The sequence below is a fragment of the Schistosoma haematobium genome, chromosome 1, assembly GCF_000699445.3.
Source record: "Schistosoma haematobium chromosome 1, whole genome shotgun sequence".
Classification (NCBI taxonomy): Eukaryota; Metazoa; Platyhelminthes; class Trematoda; order Strigeidida; family Schistosomatidae; genus Schistosoma; species Schistosoma haematobium.
This window is the reverse complement of record NC_067196.1, coordinates 76,348,160-76,368,141: the sequence shown is the minus strand read 5'-3', so window position 1 is coordinate 76,368,141 and position 19,982 is coordinate 76,348,160. Positions and strand designations below refer to the sequence as shown.

The 19,982-nt window shown below is 33.7% G+C and overlaps 1 protein-coding gene across 3 annotated transcripts in view; it reads right to left on the bottom strand.

The window, feature by feature from the left end:
- SMAD2_4 (Mothers against decapentaplegic 2) overlaps positions 1 to 19,982 on the bottom strand; it is a 42,866-nt gene that overhangs the window by 8,653 nt on the left and 14,231 nt on the right. The window contains exons 3-4 of one of the 3 annotated variants that reach the window (XM_051209713.1): positions 17,707 to 17,796; positions 441 to 938 (exon numbers count right to left, since the gene is read on the bottom strand). In XM_051209713.1, coding sequence (XP_051075172.1) covers positions 441 to 938; positions 17,707 to 17,796 — 588 coding nt within the window. Of the gene's footprint in view, positions 1 to 440; positions 6,393 to 17,706; positions 17,797 to 19,982 lie in introns of those variants that run through there. The other 2 variants (XM_012944766.3, XM_051209714.1) reach the window with 2 other exon arrangements.

The following is a 19,982-nucleotide window of genomic DNA, read 5'->3' as shown; positions in this document are numbered from 1 at the left end:
CACTGAAGAGAACAGAAAGGGATCGGAATAAAAACAGAATTGAAAGAATCATAAAGGATGTAAAGGACAACTGATGGAAGATATGCAAATGAAGTATTTAATGTATGGTTTTCGTATTTTTCGTATTTTATATTAAACAACAAATTGGTTTTCACTCTACTACTACTACCACTACTTGGAAACTTTTAGCACAACAAATATCACAAAGTAAAAGCCATAATTTCTGTTAATATTAGAATTTATCTAAGATTAGATTTCGGTTATACTACTAAGAGTGTAAACAGTAACAAACAAATCACTATTAAATCATCTTGTTCTATTCTCAAAACAGTACTTCGCAATTCAAATACCACATTTAGCCAACCAACCGTAATGTTCTTACAACAAAAATCACGAAAGCTAAATAATAATAATAATAATAATAATAGTAATAAACATACCAGAACTAGAAGTTTTTTGACTAATTAATTTACTTTGATCATCTAATGACGATAAATGTATATTATGATTTGGTATTGTTAATGAATTTCTACGTGATTTATTATTCATCATTCCTAAATTATTATTAAGTGGTATGGTAGTATTACGTTCAATTAGTGAGAAAGGACCATTCATTGTCTTGTCTGCAGATGCTTTCGCTAAGGCAGCTGCAATTAAAGCGGCTTGATTTATGATTGGTGTCGGTGTTGTTGTTATTGTTGTTGTCAGTGATAATGAAACTATGGTGGATTGATTCAATGTTGATGATGTATTTGTATAGTGTTTAACATCTGATTCATAATAATTATTATTAATAATGATAGAAGTAGTAGTTGTAGTAGTAGTAGTAGTAGAATGAGAAGTAGACGTAGTAGTAACCGCAGTAGTATTAGTGGTGGAAGTGACATTACTAGTGCTGTTATTTTTATCTGCATCATAACGGTCAGAGAAAATTGAATCTAAATATTAAAATAAATGGAATATATTTGATAATATCCCCTATTATTATAATATTTAGCTTTAACTTTAAACCATACAGGAAAAAAATGATAGTCTAACGCATAAAATTCACTTATAATAAAGACAGATTTTGTATTTCTCACATAGCTCTATCTATCCACTTTACACTAATTCAGTATAATTCTTACAGGTTATCATGCAAACTAAGCACCGAGATTTATGCACACATTTCAAACTGATAGGGAAACCTTATACAATACTAAAAACTTTGATTAGTTAATTGAAGAATACAGTCAGTCAGCTACGACATAGGACAAGGCACACATATGCATCAGTCCAAGCTGCCACACCTCATTAGCACAACAAGATCAACACCAAATTCATAGAAGTAGTTACACCAATGGTAGCAATATATAATAGAAAGATTGTGTACAAAGATATAATACAGGAAGGAAGAATTAGTTCGTAGAAATAAAGGTATAAAGCAGTTTCAATCTCACAGTTTCAGGGAAGACAAAGAGTGTATATACCAACGCCATTGTGATCGATTCTGAGCCATGTTACCCAGGGTCTACAACCATTGGTTACGATAATCGCGTGGACCTCAACCAAGTAGTCTGAATCTAACAATATGGCTCAGATCACAAGTTAGTGACTTTAGGGATTGATGCCACGTTTTGGTTTGGCCACCCCTAACTTTCTTCCATCTGTCTCCAACACCAGTCAGCACTGCGCGTCATGGTAATCGGTGGTTGGGTTTGCATAATACATGACCCAACCATCTCAGTCAATATAGACTCACAACCTCATTTACTGCGAACACACCAGTTTTGGTTCGAAACGAGGACTTTTACAATAAATAGAAAAATGAGGGTAAAATTATTCAAAATCAAATTAGTAAATGGACCAATTGTCGACGCGAAAACACTTTATTGTTATATAGTAACATAATAAGAAATGAGGGAAATAAACAATTGTTTGACGCTTTAATAGTAAAGAGAAAATAAGTACAGGAGAAAGGAGGAACATTAGCTTAGTGGTTACAGGGTTCGACTTTCATCCACTAAGTCCCAGATTGGAACTCCGCCCCACCTAACTTTACTTTGATTTGGGCAACCGTGCAGTACTATTACACCTCACACTTTCAGTGTTATTCATAATCAAGTACCCGATAAATAAGACAACTGACTATTACTGTTTACTACAAATTAAAGAGAATAAGATAAACAAGTTATTATAGTGTAAAAATAACAAGATATATTATTTACAGTAATATAATGTGGAGAATACCTGGAACTAAAAAGAAATGTCATCCAACAACAAAGTCGTAATTTTCAATATGAATATCAAGACAGTTCTATCGTACGGAGTTGAAACTTAGAGAACTATTACAACCACCACAAAAACAGTAATGCACTTATAAACAGCTGTCTACACAAGATACTCCAGACCCATGGACCAAATACCCATCAGCAATAACCTACTATGACAGAAAAAACCAGCTTCTAGTTAAAGAAATTGGGAAAAGACGTTCGAGCTGGATAGGATATATATTGAAGAAATCACCAAACTACATCACAAAGCAAGTCCTAACTTGGAATTCTCAAGGCAAAAGGGAAAGGGGTAGACCAAATTACTTATTGCATCGGGAATTCGAGGCAGACACAAAGAAAGGAATAGCAGTTAGCAACAAGTGGGAAGCAGAGCCTATGACAAAGTCAGTTGGAGACTCGTGGTCGGTGGTTAATGCCCTATGATGGGTAACAGGGTGTTGTTTACAAAATTGAGAGGATGAAAAGCGAATATCCAATGCTTTAACCGGGTTGGTGGATGCGGATGTCCCTCATTCCAAACCAATGGTGCAATTAAGCTCCAATATCCTGAAGGAACAAATGGAGTACAAACTAATCGTTGATCACCGGCTATTATGGGGCTGCATCTCACTACGTTGCTCCATTGCCTTGTGGATCAGGATTAGGGTGTGGTCCCCTAAGAAAACCACCTGCTTCGGTCTAAGCTCCCGGGCAGTACCCAGCCCACACACAAAACAAGTGACTTGTGTGGCGCATATGTATTCGGTGCCCCTTTGTACCAATATTTATGTGTTCAAATAAATAATAGATAAATAAATAACAGGCGTAAATAATATGAATGGAATAATAGTGATTTTAAAGCAATTCATCTTATCACTTGAATTTTACACTTAACTAAATTATCAAGTACATATGTGTTTGAAAAATTGACTTCAAAGCATACTTTTCTTGTTAAGCCTAGTATTATTGGATGGTTGTCGAAACCAGAGTAGGGTTCTAACATGAGACCTAGAGTTAAAAGCCGAGACATTGCTGCACGGAAACACTGCATATAAATATAAATAGTTAATTTCAATACTATCCAACATCCTAACAATAATCAACATGTAAATACAGGTAGAACCGAAATATCCGTTCAGACAACCTCATATGCCGATTGCAATTAATTCGTCCAGTCAGGAATATCAACGACAGGAACATGTTTATAATAATAATAATGATAATAATTATTATTATTATTACTAGCGTAAAAGATAGTCCACAAGCAACAATCATAACTAACGCTGCTTAATTTAATACCTGAAGACTGCATTTCATACCAAATGTCATAACGATTTGGTTTGAATGAAATACATTGCGAATAATCAATCATTCTCTTTCAATCATACATACATTTTTTTAGACTATTCATTCATCAAAATATATGTGTGCATGAATTTTGTGTTTTTTTAATGTGATGATCTCTATATTATAATATACACACTTAATTCTTATTGACATGTTAAAAGGGATTAAGATGAATATCCTTGTACATAATGCGAGAGAAATAAAGGAGGTATGCAAAGTAATCAGTGTATAGTTTATTGTCTTTTAATCTCAATCGCAACTAATTACAATTAATTCTACTTGATTAAGTATTATAGATAAGGATATAAGTATCAATTATTAGTAATTAATTAACGCCCTTTTTATCACAATGATAATCACTACTGAATAGACATTTCGTCATCAATAAGTCATATAAATTGATTTCTTTTTCAGTGAAACAATAAGAATGTACTCGTTATGGTAAATAAGTTGACTTCGGATGATACACAAATCATTTGTCTACACAATTTTTCAAATCGGATTCAAGATTATTTCTCAGAATTTGACAGAAACAGAACATACACCAATTACGTCATTCGCTCTGAAGAAAAAAGGAGCAAATTCTAACTATTTAGCTCCAAACGCTTCCTTTTAATACTACTTATAAGAAACAATCGGACATTCTATGATATCAGTTCTTGCACCTACTATACAAGCTTTGTTCATCAATAATGTGAAAAAACGAACTATTTGTACAGAGTTGTTTTAGATATCTATCTTTGTCAGGACTTATCCCATTTTGTTTTAATGTTTAGAAAAATGCTTCTGTAATACCACTATTATATGTTTTTTCCTATTTGAGTATATTGATTATTATTGATGTTAACATGACCCTTATTATCTACATTTACTCTCCCTACTCTAAGGATTTAGATCCCCTGTACAAATACCTTACAATTACTTAGAAGTAATCATATAAATTTCAACTTTAAAATTAAGATACAAAACCTTTAAAAGCATAGTATACACTGAGTTTTAACTGATAGGACAAATGATGTAAATGATTTACCAAGTATAATTTTAGAATATTTGGCTTGGCTCACATATTAATCGTATGAGAGTAATAATATTACCCGGATCGTCAAACTGAAGTAGATGAAACCGAGTTCTAAGTTGTAACTCAGAAGTTGGAAGATGAGTATAGCAACTCACTTTATAAATTTGAAATATACAAACCATATAAACAAAATGTAGTAGCTTTTTGATGGAGTTTTGTTCTCTCCAGCTCAGAGAACAAAACTCCATCAAAATCATCCACCTGAGCTACAAATCTTCTCCACCATCTCAAAATGTAGTAGCGAAATATCATTCAGTGCTCCGATAAGTTCATTTTATGACTATATCCTCAAGTCATTTAAAGATAACTGTTTAATATTTGATCCGAAAAAATATGTAAACGAACAATTACTTTTACAATACCTTCTTTATTATTATACATTACACAAACAATGGTTTCGCGAGAGAGAAATCCACACACAAATGTTTAGGTGAACGTTTTATGTTTAAGACTTTCAAGTTTTATCCAATATTTTACAAGTCCGAACTCCAACCCGTTTACCTCCATCGCTTGATCAGTATCAGTAATCCTAACAACTACAATCTGGTAATGCTAGGAAAACCTCAAATTATCTAGCTATTTTTTTGGTTTAAATAAATGATAGTTCTGACATGAAAATGAGTCTGCAGTAACTTATATTTTCTCCTTGATCTATCCTGGTATTCGATTGGTATGTTTGCTGTAAGTTTTACGATCATATGTGTTGCTATATAGACAAAGTTGTCCTGTAAAGATTCTGATTTCTTTAAATACAAATTTTTTTCCTGAGTTCTTGAATTCTTTTCCCCTACCATAAAGGGAGGAATGTTATTGAAATATTACTTATTAGTCGCCTATTCTACCTAGTTCAAATATATTTTGTTTGTACCAGGGAAATCTTCCATCTGTTCGTCATTCGAAATTATCGTAAGCTATACCAAAATATAACAGGTTCAAAGTTAAACTACATGAGTCTCTGTACTTGGCAAACGAGTTACGGTATTTATATATCATTAATTATATAAAACTAAATTTGAAGTGGATTTAAAACGTGGAACTATATTCGATTTTGCGTTGACAATGATTGAAATACCCACAGATGTAGTGTCTGAACCTGTATATATGTTACAATCTCTTATCATAGCATTTCTCAGCTTCCCAATCTTTCTGCAAGAAAACGCTTGCGTTATTGCTTTTAACTTTACAGGGTTAGGTATCGTCATTTTATCGTGGTCACTAGTTCAGTGATTTTCTCTATTATTACAATTATGACTCCAGTTAATCACTCTAACCCTCTATATTTTTAACGTCTACATCCCCCAATAATAAATATAGAAATATATACAAAGAGAGAGAGAGAGTATAACCAGTTACAAACAAATTTTTTCTTACTGTATCTTTATTTTCTTCAAACAATATCAGTTCACTATCTGCTCTATACATGTAACAAATCATTCCCATTAACAGACCAATGACTACATAATACTTACATCAATCACAGTATAATAAATAAAGGGACAACAATCAAGATTACATCACTAAAATATACTTACACAATGCTTTTCAAAATGAAAAATGACGATAATATTGGTAATGATTAAGACAATTCAGCTACGAAAATTTTCTTTTCGATGACATCATTTACTCAAGCTGTACAATTGTATTTATAATTAATTTACGAATGAATTAATCTATTGAAAGATGGTAGGACGATTATATCATATCATGTGTCGAAGTTGAATAATAATAATAATAATAATAATAATAATAATAATAATAATAATAATAATAATAATAATAATAATAGTAATAATAATAGCGAGAATAATAATTTACAATAAGTATTCTGTCTTTGGACAATTATACACTGTACTTATGTTTATCCCATTATTCTACTGGTTATTTTGAAGTAACTGTTATTATCTGCTTTTCAAGGTCAAATGAAAAGTTTTTATTCAGTGACTGGTTTTTGTTTAGAATAGTAGAAATGGTTGTGAAACGGACAGTTGCTTTTTATTTTTATCCAATATATGATGGTTACTACCGGTTGAAGCTTCGTAATCCAAATGTATTAAAAATATAAGACATGCCCAGTAAGTTTAACGAATCAAGTTGTCACACTTTACGAGACAGGAAATTGGTAAAAATGAGGAATGGAAGAAGAGAAATCAATATCAAATCCAAAGAATAGCCAAACATGTAAATTATCCTTTGAAAGGGACGGAAGTTATATCGAAGCAGTTAACGAATAAGTCGTTAATAGGTTGATGAAATAGAGAATAAATGCAACTGAGCAGCTGGAGCCGAATTCAGGACATGTCAGCCAATATATTCAGCCGTATTAGACTGCCACCAAATAGCTTTATAGAATGATCTCGTCTTTATCACCCTAATCCCAGCTTTCTTCCAACGTTTAAGTATAAGATTTAAACTTACATTATCTCATATATGAAACATGTAATTAATGATAGATTAGTTACTACACCGTTACTTGTATAAAACCTAACAGATTTTGTCATTATTCTAATGATAATTTATACGCATATAGAACAACCTGACGTACAGCTCTAGAGATCTCTCAATTTTTTGTAGAAGCTCTTATTGTCCATGCTTTACTATGACAAAGAGTACTGGAGCATAAATGAATAGAAAACGCTAGTTTGTTTTAATTTAACTAAAAAGCATTGAAAATGATAATTTGGTATAAAGTATGCTATAATGACGACCTTGAGAGATTTGCGACCCAATTAGGTGATGATATCTAGCTTTAAAATAACAAACAAGGAAAATCTATAGAACTAGTTTTGATATGGATAATCAACCCATACACATCACTTTAATAAGAGAAAAAGGTTAACCCTACACATTAGGAGTTAGAATAATGTGGTGAGCTTGGGTTATAACCCCAAAGGGTTTTCATCAGCAACTGACATCAGCTAAAATGAAATGAGCTTCACCACTCTTTATTTATAAGCCTAAGAAATCTAAGGATGGGACATAGAATTTGAATTTATACTAGGATAAGATCGTCTAACTACACTAAAAACCTTGACTACGTATTGAATCATATTAAATACTCTGACGTACAATATGTATCAGGAGCGAGTATTTCCCGTGATTTAGCTTAAGAACTATGTCATATTCACCGGTTGATTGCATAATACATCTTTTTATTAATTAAAAGCATTTTAAGAACTAAATACTTCAAACTTTCATCTGGTTCATAATAACATATACACTACTATGCACTGAGATTGCAATTTCGGGCAAACATCTATGAGGCGTTATCGTAATTCTGATTGGTTTACTCAAGGTCGTCAGTATAACATGGTTTTATTAATGGTAGCAACCAATTTTAGGACATTAACCAACAGTTAATTATTTCGTAGATCAGTGCTGCTTTGTATATCTGATCACTATAATTAGCCTATAACGACTGTTATATGGAAAGATAATTAATAAACATCCAAACGTAACTCAAGACCCGTTAGTTAGAATTTCATAAATCCATATAAACGAATTTAACAAAATTATGTACACCAATAAACTAAAACCTCAACATAGTTTAAACAATGATTCTTTGAAATATGCGAGATATTTCCAACCGAATAAATATAATCACCTTTTCTCCAGTCATATCCAATTAAAAAGCATATTATGTGATCCTATTACCCTATAATGACAAACCCCAGTAAACTTCATACATAGTCATCCTTCTTATAAATATAATCAGACAGACGAATGATGGCTAGCGGTGGAATACAGGACTCGCGTTTCGTCCCATTCGGGACTCGTCAGCCGGTTGTATCTGCATCCCAGAGTTGACGTGCACTCTGGGACTCGAACCCAGTATCTTTAGCTTCAAACGTCATCGAGTTATCTACTTAGCTACTGAATTCTGATAGCCTCTAGCTCGTGCAATTGGTGAAGTTAAATTCATGTTGTCTTGTATGTTTGAATGTTCCAATTGATGTTTAGGACTACAAGTGATCAGTCTCTTATTGGAATATTTCCATCCTGTGCGGATTGCCGTGATATTGCTATCAGGACTCAGTAGCTAAATGGATAACGTGATGGCGCTCGGAGTGAATGGTACTGGGTTCGAGTCTCGTAGCGAACATCAACTTTGGGATGCAAATACATCTAGCTAACGAGTCCCGAATAGGACGAGACGCGAAATCTCGATTCCACCACCCATCTTTGCTTATAATGTTCGTGACTTAAAGCGATATCGAAGCAATCTGCATAGGATTTACACATGCCAATAAGAGACTGATCAATTACAGTCCTAAACATGAATCGGGAGATTCAAACAAACAAGATGAATAATCATGCAGAAATTTCATGTCTGTTATATTCAAAGAAAAATAATCTGATCAACTTGTTCGTTGAAAAATCGAAAATTTCTAACAGTTTATACAACTCTGCATAAGTACAACCACAATGTTGCAAAGATGTTCAAAAAAGTTAAATGTCAATTTAATAGAAATGGAAAACAACCTTTTTAGGAATGCAAAAAAAGCCCAGAATAACAACAAACGAAATAACAAGGAATATGTAAATGTTTCTGTGGAACAAAAGTAATAAAATGAAATTTTCCCTTTGGTGTCAACAATCATTTACAACTCTCTCCGATAATAACTATCTATAACGAAGTTTACACAAGACTGTAAGTACAGACATATTGTATACATAATCTATTCAATGGAAACTTGGCAAGAAAAAAAAAAGATAAAATGATAAATCCACAGAATCACACTAATAATATTATCCCATTCAGCAGTTCAGGTCATTCAAATCATCCCGTAACTTTCACATTTTGTATTACAAAGAAAAAAATGAAATTTTTTAACACATATTTTACACAAAGTAAAGAATAGTGTTCTATACCAATTAAACACAAGATATATATATATATATATATATATATATATATATATATATATATATATAATATATAGATAATATAGATAATAGAAGATAGAGAAGATAGAGAGAGAGAGAGAGAGAGAGGAGATATATTTGAAAATAATTTTTGTCCGGAAAATACAAGCAACCATTTGTGAGTATTCAACAACACCAAGAGTGAGAAATAGTTCGTTGAAACAGTTAATTTTCACGATAACCGACGACAACGTCCCAGCTGCCGCCATCCTCCATCCTAACGGTTGCTAAATATTTGTAGTTAATGAGCTCGCCTTGTTAAAGTAAATCTTATTTATAAGATAATTTATTTTCATTTTCCATTGGTATGGCATTTAACAACCATCATATATTATTATTAATAAAAATAGCGCGGAATTTGACTGGTCAGTCGCTGTAACTAAGTGTTTTTTTTGCGTCAATACGTACCTTGATCATGCTTTCCTGGGATAAACAAAATTTACCCTATTTAACTGTTGATATTAATGTGTACAAAAATTGTTTGATTTTTCTCGTTTAAATAATGTGCAAAGGTTACATCATCCTCTTATTCGCTTTCATTACTATTACCTATTGATTAGCTGTGTGTTTTTTTAAATACATAAATTACGTTTATAAAGTAGACTTTTTAAAACGCTTCCCTCGAATCCAACATTATTTTACAGTGAAATCAGTCACATAGATTATTTGTATTTATCGGTTAACTGAATTAATCGATGAATGGTACAATATTATTAAAATGTTTCGATTTTTATTAAAATAAGTAAACTTTAAATTAATAAATCCTTTTTGCCTTTTATACACTTCGTTAGTATAACAGGAAGATCTAAAAAGTGTGATCGATTTGTGTAAAATAAATTTCAAACAATCTAGTTATGCAGATACCTATCAAGGCATTCGTATACACATATGAAAACTAGTAACCTTTTATTTAGCTGACCTTTATTAGTTTTCATGTGTAAATGACTTAACAAGTGTATGTGTGATCAGATTGTTTGAAATCTACAACATTCATACATCACATCTCTTAGATCCTTCCATCACAATAGTAAACATCCAGTTTTGAAGATATGAGGACACACCCAAAGAAATATATGACTGATCACTTCCATATAAAACTTGTTGTAAAGATGTTTCTTACCAAGCGAGAAAACTTACCATCTTGTATGTCTAGTTTTCAATACTGGATCAATGTAGTTTACATGAGGACGTTTATCGATGTTTAGAGCTGGACGGTAGATTTTACACAGAGTAGTCAAAATACTCCCTTATACTAAAAATAACCTACACAGTTGGACGTTTTTGTTTTTTATCTACTTTGAAATCCCACAAGTGAAAATCCTTGAACAAAGATCAAGAAGGTCAAATCTCCATCTTGAAATGATTTCAGACAGTCTAGCAGTCATATGTAACACAGAAGCTGATAGATTTCTGCATCAGTTCAAGTTACCACACTCTATTGGCACACAGACATGAAATTATGAGGGTTATTTCCAAAAGATTAGAAGCAGTAACAGCATCACTAGCAGTCTAAAAAATTAGACAGAGACGCTATCATTCGAGAAGAAAGGAATAATTCCAAGAATAAAAAGTATAAAATAATTTTAAAACTCAAGATAGAATGGAAGACAGAGTAAATCCAGCTGCTCAATTATGAACGATTTTGAGCCATATCAATCAAAGTCTCTAAACATTGGTTACAATAATCGAGCCGACCACGACTGGGTAGTCTGCACCTATTTACACGGGTTAGTCAGATAGTCAGTGTCTTCGGGAACTGCTGCCACATTTTGAATTGGCTAAAAATAGCTTTTTTCTAACTTATACTCACACCAGTCTTTATCGAGAGTCTAGATAGTCGATTGATGGACATATGTAATGCATATTCTATCTCCGTCGATAATGATTCAGTACCTTTTTAATCTGTTTGCAATCCTTACCTAAAACCTGACGTCAGAAATGCCAACTTAATGGTCAGAAAATACACGAATAATGGCTCAACGACACCTATGACTGAATACCAGTATGAATATCTATTTTAAAACGCCATCAAAAGGTCGTGTATTTTGTCAGCATCTTCACCAAATAGAACTACGTCATTTGTGTATTCTAAGTCAGAAAGTGAATCACCTGGTAGATCGATCCCAGAAAAGTTAGACGATTAGTGTATCGTCTCCAAAAGAATGTCTTTGACAAAATAAAATAACAATGGAGAAAACGAATAACCCTGACGAATCTCACTTGAGGTTGATACCTTTTATGACAGTTCTCCGTACGCTCTGACTCAACTATAACTGTTCGATAAGAAATCCAATACAAAGTTAATCTGCTTCTTTGGTACACATTTCAATCCCGTGAAACCTGTCGATCTACGAAATCGAACGCTCCCTTAATGTCAAGAAGTACAGCTATGGTTTTATTTCCTTTATAGCACCTGTCGAAGAAAATCAATTGACTTTATTTAGATGTAAGGGCCATTTCGTAAAGAAGCGAGAAGATAAAAGCGAATGACACATGATTAAACCTGATTTTAGGACTAAGAGTTCAACCTGGAAAATTCTGGTCCTAAATAAAAGATCCATGTTCACCCAAGTAGCCAGAAAGTACGAATGGAATTACTCTTGTTACCGGTTACTATTAGAATACATCATATGGTGTTGCACCAGATAGATAGTCTTGAAGTCAAAAGCTTGCAGTGTCATAATTGACAAGTTAATTATCAAAACTTGCAATGTCTAAATCTAAGAAATTCTACAAATATGAAAAAAACATACCTGATTACAATATCCTATGAATACTGACTGTATGAATTGTACTTATTGTGAAGAGGTGAATGCAAACTAAATGGTTTTTCAGACCAATCGAAACATTACTCACGCTTTGTGAAACGACCAAGTGAGTAATGTGGAGGTTAGACTCGGTTTATAAACTAAATATGGCAGATCAGCTGATGAGCTTGTAAATCTTCATTGACTAAGGTGGTCAGGACATTTATTATATATATGTAAACAACGTCTACCTTGATAGATGATGTCCGTTGGTTGAGAAGGTGGTTGGAGGAAAACTAGAGGCACCCATAGCAAAACATGGAATCACCCCGTTAATTCATTGCCTATTGGTCTGAGCCATGTTGATAGATGCAAACTACCTAGTTGGGATATGGGTGATTATTGTAACCGATGGTTGGAAACTGGGTGACAAAGTTCAAAATCGTTAGAAATAGAGCATGTGTATTTACTCTTTGTCATCCCTTAAATCTTGAATTCTTAATTCACCTAATAAAAATTTTTCTTTCATTTCACAGATCCATATTTTCTGTTTGAATTTTATTTTCTACGCCTGATCTCCACTATTACCACCAATACTTTTACTGCCTCTACTACTCTGGGATTGATTTTAACAAACCTATCTTTTTATGTTAACGGGGTGTGGCAACTTGAAGCAATGAGTACATGTCTCATATTTTACGTCGCGTATGACTGAATAACTATGTGATCATTGCTACTATATCATTTCCACTTTTTGTAATTTATTTTGTCGTGTTGACGTGATATAACAACTTGGATCAACGGACATCTTTATTGGGCTCTACCTTCTTACGTATATACGCGCAGTTAGTAAATGAATTGTTTTAAAAAACAGGTTTTGTAACATGCTCAGAAAAAACAAATGAAAAAAGAAAACAGTGAAAGTTAGGTAGCATTTCGTATAAATGTCTCTTTCATTCAGCACCGAACGCATGAGAATACGCAAGTGTTAAATTATTAAATGATAGATCTTAATAATTAATATTTTCCAACTATAAATAAATGCTCATACTCAATAACAAAAATTTTCTACTTTCTGTGATATTTTTTAAATTAATCTACAAAAACTTTTCTAACGAGCTATTTCTAGTTGGATAAACATTGAGTAAAATAATAATCTAACCGCTCGTTATTTCTCTTATCATCAACAATTCCTAGATCAGACCGATAATCATTACTTACAAATATAGATATATATATATATAGAATGGCCAACTGATTCAATAGAGAATATGACCATTCAAAGCAACTCCTATTGGTCAATAGTCAGTTTATATATATATAATCAATTGAATAAAGATTTCGTTAAATGTAAACAAAAACAACACCGTACATACATATAATACTGAGTTCTCCAACCAATTGACAAATCCTCTTGTTTTGGATTTTATTAAATATTTTTAAAAATTTAAGGCAGTGTTACGGTCAAAAGGATGAATATGGCATTGATTTATTTAATGTTGAAAATAGTTCAGTATTAGATAGATAATCACATATGAACTGAACAAAAACTAACGGTCAATTTGGATTTGATTTATAAGAATTTGTTTCTTTTAATATCGGATTAAGACAGTGTTTATTGGACGAATCGATATTTAAATGGATAAAGTAAAATTGCCTAATTTCCAATCAATCAATTCTTAAAGTGATAACGGCGATCTATAACACAAACTGTACTGGAAATTACCCATACAAGAAGTGTTATACAGGTAGAACATTAAACTAGTAATGGGAACTTTTGTAAAAATATAAAGTAAAGACTGGATGATCGATGGTGCAGCTCATACATTATTAAAACGGTGAGTGATTGATTAGGTGGATGAACCTTCATCCACCAAACCACAAGTTTGAAAAATGCCCCACCAACCGAATGGTATCAATAGCCTTCACGTTTAGATTGTGCCTCTAAGTCAAGCACACGAATCTGTACCTGGAAAATAAATTATATCACTAAAAAGAATCGATGGCCAGCTCTAATATCGAGTTGTCTGTTTCTGGTGATCATCAAAATGACAAACAGATCACATCGCTATCAGCCACCGATGGAGGGGCTAGGGCTCGATAGAAGACTGTCGCTCATTCTGGAGCACATGCCTAGATTCGGATCATGCCGTAGTGCGAGCGCGTATTTGTCTGTGACTCACTGAACGTAAGAAAGACGCTGCAAGGAAACATCTTAGGGTCCTACTTAATGGTAGTCAACCTAAGAGCATATTTCAGGAACAACTAGAAAAACAGTTAGGCATCCATGTATGTGATGCCCACCCCGAGGCAGCATGGAATGATATCCGAAAAGCTGTGGAAACAGCAGTGATATCTGCTAGTAAGGTAAACCACAATGTAAGGGAGAAACACTGGATCTCAGCAGCATCTATCTCACTGATAGATGCTCGAAAACTCATTCCATCTGATTCCGAAAATAACGAAGAGCGGAGTCAGCTTAAGCGCAAGCTGACAAGAAGCCTACGCACTGATCGCAAACAGTTGTGGGTAGCGAAAGCAAGAGAGATGGAAAAGGCAGCGGCAATAGGTAATAGCAGACAATTGTTCAGACTCGTTAAGGAAACCGGAATTAGGAACCCGACCGTTAGCGAAACGATCTCAGAGAAAGATGGACATATTATACATTCTCAATCCAGGAGATTGGATCGATGGGCAGAACACTTTAGGGATCAGTTCAACTGGCCATCAACCACACTTCGGTTTCCCATGACCTCCAGTCAACATGAATGGCAAGTTAATGTAGGTTCTCCGACTCTTTACGAAGTTGAAAAAGCTATAGGAAATCTGAAGCGAGGAAGAGCAGCAGACCCTGATAGGTTTACTCCTGAATTTTTTAAGGATGGTGGTGCAATATTAGCAGTGAGATTAACCGAGGTCTTAGGTAGAATTTGGGAACTGGACGTAATCCCATCTGACTGATCTCAATCACTGATTGTGCCAGTCTATAAGAAAGGACAAAAGTCCTCTTGTGACAATCACAGAGGAATCAGTTTGACTAATATAGTGTCTAAAATATTAGCTTCAATAATACTTCGACGCCTAACTAAAGCTCGTGAAGAGCAGATTAGAGAAAATCAGGCTGGTTTTCGACCTGGACGTGGTTGTATAGACCAGATATTCACACTACGTCAGGTTCTAGAACATAGACACATTCAGACACCCCACAATCGTAGTATTTCTCGACCTTAAAGCAGCATTCGACCCTGTCGATCGTAAGGTTCTATGGCAGTGTTTGTCACTGAAAGGAGTACCAAACAAGTACATTAACCTTGTAAAGGCTCTCTACTCGAACACAGCTGGTAGAGTGAGAGCTTATGGCAAACTGTCATCAGAATTGATTACCTCAAGTGGTGTTCGTCAGGGCTGTCCACTCTCCCCATTCTTGTTCAACTTTGTCGTTGACGTACTTTTAGAGATAACACTTTCCTCGTCTAGATTTCCAGGGGTTGAACTTCTACCGGGAGGTTCACTTGTTGACTTAGAATATGCTGATGACATAGTTTTATTTGGCGAAGACGCTGACAAAATGCAGTCTTCTGACCATTCTAAGCAACAATGCAAGCATGTTCGGGATACGATTCTCTCCCTCGAAATGCAAAATGTTGCTTCACGATTGGGTTGCATTGACACCCGAACTAATGGTAGGGAGTGAAGTAGTTGTGTGGGTCGACCGCTTCACTTATCTGAGAAGTCTCATCAGCCCTTGTGGTCTGGTGTGTGATGAAATCTCATCACGGATACAGAAGGATCGACTAGCTTTTTCCAACTTGAATTATTTATGGCGTAGGCAAGATATCCGTCTATCAACCAAAAGGAATACAAATAAAGAGGCAACGAAAATACGTAGGTAATAAAATGTTGAATGTTTCCAAAAATACAGGATGGATACTCCGTCATATAATGACAGATTTCAAACTAAGTCAACTGAAAATCCTAATCGCTGGAATAAAAGGTTTTGTAAACAATAACTGAAGAGTTTATACTTATTCAATATGGCTTGAACAAACCAGATGCCAGCTGACGAAATTAGGGAAATATGCTGGAGGTAGACATGACACACATTGCGAAAACCATTAAACTCCATCGCAAGGCAAGGTATAACTTGGAATCCTCAAGGCAAAAGGAAGACGAACATGGCGTTGGGAACATGAGACAGATATCAAGGCCAGGAAAAGCACTTGGTAACAAGTGGAAAAAAGAGCTACGGATAAAGTTGGTTGGAAATGTCTAGTAGGAAGCTTAGACCTCATGACGGGTAGCGGGCTTTATCAAGTAATATGGTTTAGAAAAGCCAGAAACTCCATACACTTGAACTGCTTTTGGCTCTTTTAGAGCAACCTCACAGAAAACAACACTATTTAATATGCTTTACTTATCTTACTAACTGATTTACGTTTATTGAGCAAAACTCTATGCCTAACTAAAAATCCCTAATTCTACAAATATTGTTAATACTATGGAAAACGACTGAATACTAGTAGTTTCATTACATTGTCGTGAACGATTAAGTTGCATACAAACAACACTTATGTAATAGTCGTAATCTGAATACCGAACTGATCTTAGCTAGATCACAACTGAAAACCAGGAAGCACTGGACTACTGTTTTGTTCCAGCATGGGAATCCTCGGGAGTCTCCACCCACGACCTTCGGTCTAGCGCGAACGCTTAACCTCTAGGCCACTGAACTGGCATCCGATAGTTGTTTAACTAAGATCAGTTCATGAGTTGACCTATGAAAATGCTAAGCCCCGTCATCTTTGCCTGCACGAACCTCAATTAGTGGTCAAACGTTATGACACATCCCTTTTCATATCAATTTATATGGACAACTGTGAACATACATTCGACTGGAAAATGTTGAGATCCTAAATAGAGGGAACACTAAAAACACCAAGGAATTTCTAGAAGCTTGGCACTCAATTCAATCAGCAATCGACAAACACATTGAAATCGATCCGACCTATCAGCCAATCAGAAAAATCATGGGACATACAATCAAAGTAAAGTAGACAATGACGGGTTAAAGGTCAATAATAACCAATCAAGATTGAGGTCGACAGGACAAACTGTGAGTCATATGTGGAGAAATTCGAACACTTTACTTCTGCTTAAAGTTTGTGCCGACCATGTTGTTCGGAAGAACATTGAAAGCTCTACGACCAATTCATCCAGCTCAGAGAACAAAACTCCACTTGAAAATTCTAGTCTTGATAAAACCCTCTATACTAATCTAATTAATCAGGGAAATTCACTCATTTATTTACTAACAGGAATGATCTATAAAATTACTGCGAACAAAAGTGTTATACATTACCTCTAATAGAATTATCACGTTTCGACATAACTGGCAGCACACCACTATCTTTGGCCTGTTCTTGAATAAATTTAGATGATATATCTGGATCTGAAAAGCATAAAGGAAAGTGTCAGCTATCACATGTTTGAAAATATATTGAAAAATATTTTAAACGCAGTTATCCAATCCACACAACAAATTTACAGGAAACTTAATTCAGTAATTATGTCTGAATTCATTACACGAGCTGTAAATTATGCTATACTGTATTTAGGATATCGATACTACTTTGTATATATGAAACGAAACGCAACCAAAACCTGAGAAAGTTGAGTGTTGTTCAAGCTAACAAGTTATGGCTCAATAATGAAGTAAATACTAAGTTCATTGGGAAGACATACGATGTTAGTGTGTCATACTTCATGATGACGAATCAGTTAATTTTGTGAAACCACAATGGTTGATTTAAAAGGCATAAAAGATTAACACTACACAACATAGCTAGGATACTTTTTGATCTTTAAGAGTGTTGTTAATGTAGACCATAGTTTTATTAATATTTTCTTAATACCTGTTGCAAAGTGAACCACGATAAACCTTTACACTACTAATCAGCTAATAACTAATGGCGAATGTCAAGGTAAACAAAAATCCTAACACTTTTAATTCCATGTCATTTGTGAGTTTACAAATGTTAGATACCTGGAAATAAATAACAGAAAACTAAATCAAGACCTCATACATTTTAGCACTCCTTAACATAGAGTATTTGGTACTGTGAAGAAATTAGCATTTCATCAAAGTTTGAAACCAGTGTCAAAGAAGTTCATCATCGAATCATTATGTCTGAATGTCTATCTACTTTGTTCTAAGTCACACTTTATTTTTGAGAAGTTTTGATTAAAACGAAATACGTGGAGTGAAATTTGAGCATGTAACCTAACAGTTGAAAACCAACTCTTCTAATCACTAAAATAATGATCACAAAACTGAATAATCGAAATATTGAGCTGCAGGTTAACTAAAAGTGACCAAAATAATTACAAATACACATTCCTTCAGTATTGTAAAAAAAATAACCATTTCCGTAATTGGAGTTGCACAGACGCTCAACATATTATAATACATTATTGACTGAAGTCAAAAAGATGGACCGCTGAATTGCAGTTCAGTGAACAGATTGTATTATACTCAATAAGTGATTTGTGATGAATATTACTTATATATTTTGGAACCTTAAAAACTATATAACAATAGATGTTTGAAGCATATTTAACCGTTTTCCATTGGAAGCTGTTAGTCTGTAGTGCAGTCTCTTGGCTTTAAACCAATGATTCATGGATCGGAACGGCATCCACCAACCAAGCTTTATGTGGCTGAGTGGTACAATTAATAACTAAACAATGCATCTGGTTCAAAGATGTTGGAGGCAACTGGCATTGAAATAAATAATGCTGCACTGCATTTGTATTCTTCATAATGTCCAGTGCCTGATGAGCAAAAGACGAATATTTTAGCTGAGTAATCCAATGGATACTATAAAGTAGTTCGACGAAATAAGCTTTCATTTCAACAACGACACATAGACACACTAAACAAATTTTACGTAGAACACAGTGTACTTCTTTGATCCATGATCCATGAATAGCAAATCAACTCAACTCAATTACTTAGGAATTATATATGCGTGAAACAGTTTAATGATAGCTTCTCATCACCTACTTAACTATTTTGTTTTTAACGCACTATTAAAATAAGGTTATTAGGAACTGAAATTATTTACACCATACTTGATTTTTGTAAAAAAATCAATAATAAATCCATACATTTTTCACGATGAAATTTTGAATATAAATCAATTGAAACTGGACATTGTTGATTATTTTTTTCTAGTTGAATGGTAGTCAATTTTAATGATGATGAAAACAGAAACGAGAATAGAACATATACATATATAAAAAAGACTTTTTTGTAATAGTAAATAACCTTGACCGGTTAATGTTTGCGTGTTAACCTTTGACAAAATAAGACAAACATATATGACGCATGTTACGGTTACTTTATCATAATGATTATTATTTTTTTATTATTATTATTATTACCATACTACTACCAATACAATATGAAATTTGTGAGAAGTTAACAGCACGATGAATGAAATAAAACAGACGATGACCTATAAAATGAGACGAGACTAGAGAAAAACTAGACATTATTATTACAACCATAATACAATTAAGGCCAAGAAAAAAAAAAAGAGAATTAAAGACAACTTACGAGTGGTTTGTTTAAAA